At 45.0% G+C, this 12,345-nt stretch overlaps 1 protein-coding gene across 4 annotated transcripts in view; it reads left to right on the top strand.

Annotated features, from left to right (window-relative positions):
* The window catches only part of SLC35F4 (solute carrier family 35 member F4), a 118,537-nt gene that overhangs the window by 101,064 nt on the left and 5,128 nt on the right, over nucleotides 1-12,345 (top strand). For all 4 annotated transcript variants that reach the window (XM_032691919.1, XM_032691921.1, XM_032691923.1 and 1 more), the window contains one exon: nucleotides 6,945-7,164. In XM_032691919.1, the coding sequence (XP_032547810.1) occupies nucleotides 6,945-7,164 (220 nt within the window). The remainder of the gene's footprint in view (nucleotides 1-6,944; nucleotides 7,165-12,345) is intronic.

Raw genomic sequence — 12,345 nt, forward strand, 5'->3', positions numbered from 1 at the left:
GGGAAGACATCCCTCTGACTCCAGCCTTTCCTTATGCCACATGGATGCATGCTGTTGAACTCTGAACCTCAAGTGCCAAGGAGTCCATAGCACTAACTCCCAACATTAGGCTGCAGGGGTGGAAATTTATAATTCCCTCTTCAGTAGCTCCTGGGAAATCACAGAAATACAGGGTTAGGAGGGAACCCAAAGAAATCATCCAGTCCAGCCACCAGTACTGCAGCAGGACAGAGCTGGCTGAGCTTCACCAGTTCTTAAGAAAACCACATCTAATCCGTCTTCGGGGCTTGGAAGCACCATCACATTCTGGGACAATTAATTTCACGCTTCCTCCTCCACCACTTCCATTGTTCTGCTGATCTGACAGTGATGCAGGAGCTGCTTTAAAGAACAGAGCTCAGCTTGCTGAGAGATAACACACCTTGCCCATGAAGGGAAGAAACCCACAGGGTAATTGTGAGCTGGGACCTGATTCTGTTATAACCAGACTGTTACTCCAGTGCAGACTTGCTTTGAAAACGATCTCAGTGACTTGAGCAGAATTGTCTGTCCCATCAGGCATTAACCAGCGTGTGGCTCATCCCTGGCTCCTGCTGACAGAGGGTTCAGCACAGCTGTCACTGAGCACACAGGGAATTCAATTTGTGGCTGTCAGGCTGGAGTGTGGCAGGGCCAAATTCTTCCCTCAGCTGCTTTGGCCAGGATCTGGGATGTAATTTGGCCCTGAATTATCATTTCTGTCAAATCAGCATGACTGAAATTGAGCAGTTGCACTTAATTAAGTGCTTCCCTCCAAACCCCAGTGCTTTGTACATTAATGATGCCTTCATTCAGATCTTTGCTGGAGTGTTTGTGAGAACATTAACAGTGTCAGCTTGGCTTCTAGGTATGGGGTAAAGTAATAACGATTGCACAGAAGATAAGGAAGAAGGTGTGAATAAACATCCCTGCAGAATAGATCCTCTGCAGTTAGTTGGTGGATTACATCTCCATCAGAGCAAAATTTTGAGCATAATATTTGGGGCAACGCATAGAAAGACTGTGCTTAAATAACTGATACATTTCCCCAGCTGTTAGGAATTCGGCTTTTAAAGCTGGAATACTTGCATGCCCAGAGGAATTGGGTGTGCAGTAGGTCTGTGAATGTGTGGAATCAGGAGACCAGTGTTAGAGATGACGGGCATCTTCCCAGGGCATTTCTTATTCCAGATATATCAGGAAATCGTATCCCAGGGAGGAATTGACTGTTGGTAAATAATGATTTTATCATGGGGACAAACAGTTTGGTCTGTGCCGTGTTACAACTTGACTACCCAAACTTTTTTCAGTTTGGATATGGGATAGAATCTCTTCAGGATGAACTCTTGATATTTTGATGACTTAAATGATTAAAAAGCATCATTTGTAGTTTTTAAATTCAGATACTTATAGGCAGATTTAATTTGGAAAGAATTTTTGAAGGTCATTTAACCCAGCCTCCTGCCCAGAACAGGGGTACTTTCAAAGGTACATAATTTGTTTTATATTTGCCTGGTTTGCAGTCTTGGTATTGTTCCTCTTACAAGGCTTTTAAGATTTGCTTGTTTTATTCCTGTGGAGTTGCTAATTTCTGTCAATAAACCCCTCCTGTAGCAATTCCAGGCTTGCCTCAGGGTCCAGAGGTGATTTATCATTGTGTTCCTGGAGGTTGTAGTTACTCTCCAGCAGCTTTAAAGACATATGACATCTTGTCCAGCAGATATTCCCAGTGGATCTGAGCAAACAGTGTCTGTGATATCTTGGCAGACATCAGCGATCATGTGAGTGACTTGCAGAGCGCTGCCCCAGGCCAGCAAAGCTGTAAAGAGCCACTGTTCTTTTCATAAATCCCACTTGGAAGGACAGGAGTCCCAATCTCCAACTTTAGATTGGCTTCCTGAAAAGTTTAGGCCACTCAGTGCCTAAAGGAGCTACAAGAGAGATGGACTTTTGACAAGGGAGTGGAGGGTGAATGGCTTCAGACTGACAGAGGGCAGGCTTAGATTGGATATTGAAAAGAAATTTTTCCCTGTGAGGGTGTTGAGGCCCTGGCACAGGTTGCCCAGAGAAGCTGTGGCTGCCCCATCCCTGGAAGTGTTCAAGGCAGGCTGGATGTGGCTTGGAGCAACCTGGGCTAGTGGAAGGTGTCCCTGCCCATGGCAGGGAGTCAGAATGAGATGGCCTTAAAGGTCCCTTCCAACCCAAACCACTCTGGGATTCTATTATTATAATATTTGAGATTATAACTTTTGTGTTCCTTACCTTTCACACTTTACCTTAGAAGTTCAATACTGTGGTCTTAGAAAGTAACTCGGGGTTATGAACTCCCAGCTGCACTTTGGTGAATTATCTTGGTTGTCTTGAGACAGAAGACATAGCTCTTGGTATTCACTCAGTGTTGTAAATAAAAGGTATGTCCCACATAAAGAGCTTGAAACTTCCATTCCTGGTGGATAAAATGATCTGAAGCTCAGGAAGCACAGCAGTAGGAAGTCTAACCCTGCCACAGTTTGCCACAGCAGAAATCACTGCACAGACTTGACTTAGGATCCTATTAGAGTTGTGATTTTAACAAAAGGTGGGTGACATTTTCCATGTCAATAAATTTTGCCTCCCCATCTTCTGTCTTGTCTTCTCAAGGACAAACACTGACATTCAGCAGCTTCCTGCCAGGATCTATCCATGGTGTAGCAGCTGAGGTCAGTGCTACGGGCACTCCACAGCCTTGAGACACTGGCTGGGGAGAGTGTTGGTAGGTGTGATGTTTAATGAACACAAAAACATTGGGAAGAGTTGGTTTTCTAGCAGGCAGGATAGCAGGAAATGAGCATCACCTGAAGCAAAAACTGAGGCGTAAGCAGCTGGTATTTGCAGTCATCACCCACAAATCTCTCCCTCTGTGTTGCAGCAGTGGCTCAGGCCAACTTCCTCAGCCACCTATGGAATAACACTGCAAATCCAGGTCTTCACTGCAAAGGCTTTTCAGAGGAGAGATGTGGATGTCCGATGCCTGAAGCTGCTCCAACTCTGAATGTCTCAGCAGTAGGGAGGAAGACCTTCAGCACAAAACCTAGGCTTCCCATGGACCATTCCTGTGGGAGACAGCATTCCTGTGGTGCTGCCCCCTGAGCCAGGCACTGCTGATGTGAGGGTTTCACGCAGAATTCCCTTTCCTTTTGCTCCAGCTCTTGACCAGACCAGTATATCTGATCATGCTCTTTCTTCATGTTCAGATTCTGCCAGTCCTGGAAAACAATTGACCAGTGTGCTTAACCACACTCTGCTTGGTGCCTGTCTCCTGCAATGGAGCTGGGAGGTATTTTATTGCTGCAGATGCCATCATTTAGATAGAAGGACCAGATGACTTGTGCTTACAGAAGGTGCCGTGGTGCTGCCCTACTGTCACTGGAGGCCTTGCCAAGTTCTGGCCTGGGTGATGTAATTCCACTCACAGTACTCCCATCACTCCAGGTCTTGCCTGTTTGCTCTGTTTTTCCTGTGAGCTGTCTAAAACCAGATGCTGGGTTTCACTCCAAAGGCTGCTGTGTGGCAGGGGTGAACAAACCCATTCTTGTGCAGGGGTTGGCATCAGAATGACTAAGAGGCCACACAAGCTATTTAGGGGGTGCCAGAGGCAAAGCTACACGACTGCCTGAGGGGCTGTAATTCCTGAGAGCATGGCATGCTGCCCAGAGCTGATGGCTCAGGGCTACCTGCAAATAAAAAGAACTATTTATGTGAGAGGGCAGGTTTTAAATAGACTCCTTGCGCATTTGGAAATAGTTTGTGTCATAGTTTCAGGGTTAGCTGTCCTTAGACATGTCTGTGCCTTTAAGTCAACAGCCTGCAGATACTACCAGTGTGTGTGTGGGATCCTGGGAGCCCTCTCTCCTCAGCCCAGGGTTTCAATCACTGTCGTGTCTGATGACTCCTGCAAGTTTAATTTTAGTTGCATGTCAAAGAGGCTGAGTTAACCACTGAGCACCCAGCCCTCACACAGCCCCAGGCAATCTGCTGTAGCCATGACTGGGAAAATAAAGTATTCTCCCTATTTCCTCATTGTCTGAGCATTATTCATGGAGCTCTCCTAGGCACAGAGGTGAATTCATCAAGTCTCTGTCTTGTTTGGCAGGACCCTGTCACAGTCTTTGCTGTATTTTCTTAATTGAGAGTTGAGGAGCCACCGGCCCCTGTTTTGTCTGGTCACTGTACACTGCTGTGTGTGATGGAGGCTCTTCCATCTGCTTAAACAGCCCATTGCCTGGGGCCTGTGAAACATTTCCAGGTTTCTTTTCCTAGCTGAGAATCTCTGCTCATCCCTCCCACTGCTCCTGGGAACTCACAGTGACATTGTCAAGGCTGCCACAAATGCCTCTCCCAAATCGTTGGCCAGCCCCGAGTCCAACACAGAATAATAATCACTGAACCTTCCTCCTTCGGGGATTCACACTGTTGAGGCATTTTGTACTCCATCCTCATGGCTCTGCCCTGGGTTTGTCTGTGTGCAGGACAACAAAACCTCACCCATTCTGGCACCTGGGTACCCGACAGTGCCCTGCATCACTGTGGGCAGCCCAGGCACCTTTCCTCTCTTGTTTTAACACAGCACAAGCTTGTTTCCTCCTAGATCCTGACAGCTTCTGAGGCAGGTTGGATTTACAATCGTGTAATGATCCAGTTGTGCACCAGAATTCCCACTGGGCTGGAGAGAGCAGGTTCCACACTGGTCTGTAGTTCACAACACAGAGCTCTTCTTGCCAGTAGATGGACCATCCTGGCTCTGGTGTGGTGGTGACACAGCCATGGTGCATCCACCTGTCTTGAGATGAGATGTAGTTTGAGTCCAAAATCACCCTCTGCAACCAACTAAGTCTCAAAGGGAAGCATCTTTTAAACAGAAACTGCTGATATCTGCATGTCAGGGAACACTGAAGTGCTCCCACTGAGTCCATTCTCACACAGGGGAACTCATCACCTTTAACTTCTGTTGAAATCAATGACACAAAAGCCTGCAGTCAAATTAAGCATTAATATATTTGCTTCACCGAGTATTTGCTTTGCATCTCAGATAAATGATACACGCCACTGGCTGGTTTGTGGTTTTTTTTATATTTGAAACGATTTTATCCTGATCTTTGGGGAACAGATTAACTTCTGAGAGCATCCAGGTCAACTAGAGTGGAGACAATTAGCAGATCTGCCTACCTGAGTGTTAACTTGTTGGACACCCTGGTACAGAGTTTGAGAATGGAATTTATTATTACCAGAAATTACTGCTTTGTACCCCAGGTTGTCTTAGCAGCAGCAGAGAACGAGTGGTTATTAAGTAGATTCATAGAATCATTTAGGTTAGGATGTAGCTGATCTCTTTTTTTACATAGATGTTATTATTCTGCTTCCCTCAAAACAAGAGTGATGGTTTCCACTCTTAATAGTAAAAAAAGTAATGTTTTTAACAGCAGAATTCCCAAGAATTACTAAAAATGGTTAATGCATCCTGAAAACGGTTTTGTCTTCCAGATCAGGATAATTATCACACCACTTCCCCCCAAATAACAAGTGTTCTTGACTTCACGTTGCAGTGCAATCTTTGAATTTACTGATTAGTTCTGCATAATGAGTGTTTTAGCAATCTTCCAAACACAGCCATGTTTGGCTGTGACACACTTTGGAGCCCCGAGGCCTCTTGGCATTTAGATCAGTCCCTTCACACGCTGCAGTTTGGTGGTGCCTTGCCTCAGTCCCTTGGTGTTTGGGCTGTATGAAGTGTTCCCTTGTGGGACCTCTCATGTTTTAAACCGGTGTGTCAGAGAGCCTCTCGTGTCAAGAAAGGGAAGCATAATGGGAATATCTTCAGGAATACCTTTAACCAAGAATGCAGGCAGTGGAGTTGCTAAAAAAGCCCTTCCCAGTTTGGGAAAGGTAGAGATGTTTCAGGAGGGGTGCAGTGTTCAAGGCCAGGTTGTGTCCAACACGGGGGCTTGGAGCAACCTGGTCTAGTGGAAGGTGCCCCTGCCCACAGCAATGGGATTGGACCTAAATGGCCTTTAAGGTCCCTTCCAACCCCAACCATTCCAGGATTCCATGTGCCTTTAATCTATCTGCATGCTGGAGTCCTCAGTCTCTTCTCAGCCCATGAGATACCACTTTGCACAGGACAGCTGTCCCCAAGAGCAGTGTCTGCTGAGCTGACCCTTCTCTTTCTTGAAATCCTAAGAAGTAAACAGTTTACTGGAGCTGTGTGTGACACAGTGTCTGGGAAACTAGAGATTTTGTTTGCAATTTGATCCACAAGGAACTGTCTCTTAGCAAGCAAAACTTTTCACTGTATATTAAAATAAAGGTATTACATTTCCTTCCCTCCCTTTTCCTTCCCTCTCTCACACTGCTGTTTGCCTGGCTCAGTCCCACTGCCTGGTGTCTCACTTCCCCACCATGGTGATGTGTCTGGAAGTATTTTTTAGTATCTTTAGGCAACTCTTAAAGCTTACTTGGCCATAGGTGAGAATATATTTCAATAAGAATAAAAACAGGGTTTGGAGCAATGCAAGAAAAAACTGGCAAGCTACAGAGAAAAAAAATTGGTGATTATAATCCCTGTGCTCATGGCCTGGAAGGCAGAGTCTGGGAACTGTCAGAGCATTATAGATAACCTTCATTTCTGTGTGTGAGTCCCTGGGATTATTGTTGCTCAGAGTGTGATTATTCCAGGTAAGTTACTCCTTTTCTATTTGCGAAATCGCTGTTTTAAGAAGATTGTGGGTTATTTTCTCTATGTGAATTAAATAATGGATTCTCATGGGTGCAAAGGAGTAAGTAGGAAAAGCACTTAATTGAAGGCGATAAAAGTCTAATGAATGTTTGTTGTGCTGGAGTGAACGCTCAGGAAAATCCTGGCTGAGACTGAAACTCTTTTCTCTTCATAGGGAATGCAGTCGGATTTTTGGTGAAGATGGTCTGACGCTGAAACTCTTTCTTAAAAGGACTGCTCCCTTTTCTATTCTGTGGACTTTGACTAACTACCTGTATTTACTGGCTTTAAAGAAGCTGACAGCCACAGACGTCTCTGCCCTGTTCTGTTGTAACAAAGCTTTTGTCTTCTTGCTTTCTTGGATTGTGCTGAAAGACAGGTTCATGGGAGCAAGGGTAATGATGTGCCTCGTTTTCCACTCTCTCTTGTTTTCATAAAATTGCCCTTAAATCCATAAGCCATTGTGCTGCCATAGCACTGCTGCATTATGGTATAGATATGCCATGAAAGCATTTCTCATTTTATTTTTATTATGGAGATCTAAGCCTCAAGATGAGTTAGAGATCTCAGACTCCAGAGGTGGGAAATTTCAAGAAGCTATTACAGCTAAAGTGTAACATGATAAATTAAAATAGAAGGACTTCCACTTTCACATAAACCCACTCTGTCTTGGCTTACAATGCTAAAGTTTAGTTAGTTTTATTTTAAACTTAGTGATGAATGCTTAGGTTCTGACCAAAGCAGTTTTATTCCTTGTTTGTCTAGGCAGCTGTTTTCACTGTCTTACCTATTTTTCTTATGCTACCCTATTACATTTTACACACTCATACCCACGTGCATGTGCCAAAATTGGTTTAAAAGGAGCACAACTGTTTTGTGTGAAGTTGTATTTTGCACTGAAGTGTTACAGGACTCACTGGCAGTAACATGGACCCTGCAAAAATTGGGAAAAAAAGAACTCAAACTAAATGCTGCGTGCCTGGATCTGGGGAAAGCAACATGGTCTTTGTAATTTTGCACACACAGAACTCCTAACATACAGCTGGGTTAAACATTGGATAAGGAGTAATGAGGATTTCCAACAGTTCTGCTGATATAGATTCCTCCTCTGAAATGGCTCGAGGCCTGATGATTCTGGGTGAACTATCAGGAGCCTTGAAATTCCTTAGGAATTGTTTGTGGCCAGGTGTGATGCCTGTGATCAGAAGATGCCACCAGCAGTTGGATTTAAGTTCCATGGAAAGTGTGATGGATCAGGATACCTCATCTAAGCAAACTTTTTTTCTTTTTTAAATGAGCACAGCAGCTTTTTTTTTTTTTTTAATGAATAGTCTGATAGAAGGGTTCAGAAATGAAAGGAAAAGGCATTCTGGTGTACAGGCATCTCATCTGGCTCTTGGAGCAGCCACCAGCACACTGAGCAGAGCACTGTGCTTGCCAAGTTGAGGAGGTGAACCCGTGTTTCACCCTCAACCACGGTGCCCTTGAAGGTAAGGACATGGACATTCCACCTTGCAGTGCTAAAACCAGGCACCTGTTTCATATAAAACTTAACATATAGAAGCATAAGATTAATGTAACCTCCCCTCAGACCATTGATGACTAACTCAAAGAATAAGCAGGGTTTAAAATCCTCAGTTCTTCTCTACAGAAATAACAGGAACAGTAATTCCCTCCTCTGCCCCTTGGTCATCTCAGGTCCCAGCTGAAAAAATAGGAAATTTTGTACCCTTTGAGGTAATTTTTGTCTCAAAGCAACATCTTCCTAGAAGAGCAAGCATAACTCTTTGTGTTTTCTTAGCCTGCCCTCTTAAGAAACCTAGAAATAAAAGCTATTTTCAGTTATTACTTGTTTTTCAATGCCTAAAAAAAGGTTGCTCCTATTATGCATTAGTATTAATGCTGTAAAACACCATGGGGTTCACTCAAGAAAAACCCAGCAGGAAAAGTGAGCAGCAAATTCTACACATAAAAGAAACTGGGTTTTGCTGCTAAGAGGCAGATTCTGGATACCCATTGCTGCAAAGGTAAATCACAGCATTTTTCCAGCAGCTCTCCTGCCAGAGTAACACTTAATGATGTTAATAACCACACAGGAGACTGTTTGAGAGCTAAAATACGACAAAGCAGCACAGCCCCAGCCTTTTGTGCTTTGAATGCCTCCTCTGCTCTCACCCACAGCCTCTCAGAGCAAGGGTAATTGAGTTATTTGGACAGTAAGGAGACAGAAAGAAATAAGGGCTTAATCATATACTCTGAGCCATTTTTTGTAGAAGCACTCAGCACCCGGGAGCTCAGCTCTGAGTTTCAAAGGAACTCAGCTCCTACCAACTCTCCCAGAGCTTCGGAGCCGTCAGGCACGTCTGTGTCTCACCTGAGACCACTTTCATCTGCCTGAAAGAGAACCAGCAGCCTCAGTGGCTCTGCAGCGGATTCCCAGCTCCCTGCCCAGCTGGTGTGGCTGCAGGCAGTGTCCAGACTGCCCATGGATGCCCACGGGCATTTGGATCTCTCCTAGCCCGTGGCACAGCGCTCCTGCACGGCTGGAAAGCAGCCCCTGGCCAGGCTGTGGGGCTGGATTTTTAGATGTGCTTCCTAAAGACAAACCTGTCTTGATGGCCACCTTATGATATGGCTTAATCCCACCCATGGAAGCGCTTAATAGCTGCAGAAAAGCTGCTCTGGCTGTGTTTGAGTTACCTGGAGTGTGTGTTCTGCAATGAGAGCTTTGTGCCCTCAGTGGAGAAGTTGTACCACTCAAACCACGAGAGAGAAACATGAGCTGGAGAAAGTATTCAGCTGGGAAGGACAGATACAGCCATCACTATATAGCTAATGGCCTCAAGTTGTGCCAGGAGGGTTTAGAATGCATATTGGGAATAATTTCTTCACAGAAAGGATGTTCAGGCATTTAACAGGCTGCCCAGGGAAGTGATGGAGTCACCATCCACGGAAGTGTTCAAAAAACATGTAGAGTGGTGCTTAGGGACATGGTTTAGTGGTGGACCATGTCAGGTTAAGAGTTAAGCTTTGGCTCAGAACAAGCACAAATATTTAAAAGACTTTGCATATTTGAGCAGTTCTTGGCCTGTGTTGCTTAGATTTAGCCATATGCTTATATGTTTGCATGTTTGAGCCCTTGGTTGGGTTTCATCTGTGAAGCGTAATCAGTGTTTATTAGTAGGTACAGAGAGATTTGGGGACATTTTTCTCCCTTGAAAATGTTGACTTTACCCTGTCCCTGAAGGTGTTCAAGGCCAGGTTGGACGGAGCTTGGAGGAACCTGGTCTAGTGGAAGGTGTCCCTGCCTGTGGCAGGGGAATTGGAACTGGGTGATTTTTAAGGTCCCTTCCAACCCAAACCATTCTGTGATTCTGTGATTCTTAACTACACCTCATTTTCTGCTGTGGTCTACATGGGAAAAAAATAATGTTTCTGAGTAAAACGTTGGTTGGCCTTGCTCTCTTCCAGGAAAAAAAGAGGGAAGCTAATTTCATTCTGTACCTAGGAGGCTTCAAAAGCAAGTTACTACACTCCTTCATTAATTAAAAGCCCTGTTTAGTGAGCTGGCAGCTGCAACAACCATCTTTGCTTCCCTGTGACCTTGCTGCTGCTTGTCAGTGTGGAGCAGCACAGGATGTGCTCTCAGGTTTCTAAAGCAAACACCTGAGGGTTGCCAGGCAGAGGTCAGCTCTGCTGATGCTGTGGTGGGTAATGTGCAGGAGGAGCTCTGAACATGGAACTTAAACATTGTTCTTGCTGTTTTCAGTGTCAGGTCTTATTTATCGGATGTCTCATGGGGTGGTTTTACCCCATATGTGTCCATCATTTTAGTTGTTTCAGGAAAAATAAATGGGAAAAAAGCATTCTTGGCTTTCTAAATATTTTATTAAATTAGGAAACTGGCTCTCTAAATTTGGTGGAGTCAGACTGGGAAGGAGTTTTTTCCCAACAGGAAGAATCTGCTGTTGGAGATGATGGATCTACTCATTTTCATTAATACAAGGAAAGAACTGAGAGATGAGTGTTCTAAGAATTAGATCTTGATCCTTTCCCTTGGAAGGAGGGGTTAACTGCATTGGACTCTTCTGAATTTGCCTTGTGAGACACACTGCATGAAACATTCCAGCTGAAATAATCCAGCTGACAGCTGAAATGCTGCATCTGAATTATGTGCAAGGCAAGATGTTTAGTGCAGCCTGTGATGAACCCAGCCAGGCAGTGGAGCAGGGAAAGGGGGGCTTCTGGAAGCTGAGAGGAGAGATCATGGATGTCTGAGGGGTCCTCAGTGTAATTCAGCACTGCTTCAAGGCTGGGACTTCTGTGGAGTCTCTCAGGATGGCCTGACTGCTGGGATCCTGGGAAGGAGAGGAGGGAAGCTGTCTTGGTCCCCTCTTGCTAAAGCCCTTTCAGATCTCATCAAACCACTGAGAGACTGTGATTACACAGTGACTCCAGCCCACATCATTAAGCTGGGTGACTTGGATTTCAGGTGCCATTTCATGGTGAATTTGGAGGTATCAGTGACATCTTCAGGTTTGGGTGGCAGCTTTGTGGACCTGTATCTTGGAGCTTGGATGTTTTAAATGGAAGTAAGGTGGAACACAGATGTGCAGTGTGGTTTGTGACTGCCTTTGGCACAGCCACTGCAATGCCAAGGTGGTACCTGTGTGCCTCATGTACTGGTAAAATACAGATAATGGTGAGAGGGAAGTAATTAAAGCTGCAACCAGGAGATGAGTTCCTCTGTGAAGATGTTGGCCTGGGTACCTATGAGATTTAGGAGCACTGGCATTTCTACCTGTAGTCTCTACTCTGGGAGTTTCCCATTGTCTCCCCATGTATGGACACCTTTACCTGGGTCAGGTGTTTGTCCCTGTCCTGTGTGTCCCTTGAATCATGGGACTGACTGGCTCTGTTGAAATTGTTTTGTGGGATTTTTGTGTTCACTGCCTCAGTCTGTCTCACGTGTGGTTGGTAGGAGTATCAATGGCTTTTCTGGGACTCTTGGTCAAACTGTGAGCTCTGAAAGTCAGACTTCCCTGCAGAAGGGCACATGATTGGATCAAGACACCTTTAAAGTCTGTGGGCTGAAGCATGTGAAGCTTAGGTTTGTCTAGTACCAAATATTTCTTAATTGGAGTTCAGTGATGTTTTCCAAGAAGCAAGTGCCCATCTCTCTTTGGTGTTGGCTCAGGAATTGTACACTGGCTCAGGAAACACCTTTTCCTCTGCACTCCATGGAAATTGGGTCTTCATTGTGTTTGAAATTCCCACTCCTTATTTACATGCTGAGGGCAATTAGGTGGAGAGGGGGAGTTTTCCAAAGAATAAAACATGTTGGGCTCCCTACCACTTCCTTAAGGTCCTTGGAGTCAGGACCCAGGGTTTCAGACGTGGTGTAGTTAATTATTCCTGTTCTTTTTCTCTGAAGCTTCTTAGATGCCCTGTCTGAGATTTCCAAATGAGACCAGAAACCTAAGCACAAAGGTAAAGGCTTCATGGAGAAACTAGGTCATGTCTGTCCAAGAAAGCTGGCCAGAACAGCCTGGAAAAGCTCCCAGTGGTACTCTGGC

Source organism: Chiroxiphia lanceolata, chromosome 6 (assembly GCF_009829145.1).
Source record: "Chiroxiphia lanceolata isolate bChiLan1 chromosome 6, bChiLan1.pri, whole genome shotgun sequence".
Taxonomy (NCBI): Eukaryota; Metazoa; Chordata; class Aves; order Passeriformes; family Pipridae; genus Chiroxiphia; species Chiroxiphia lanceolata.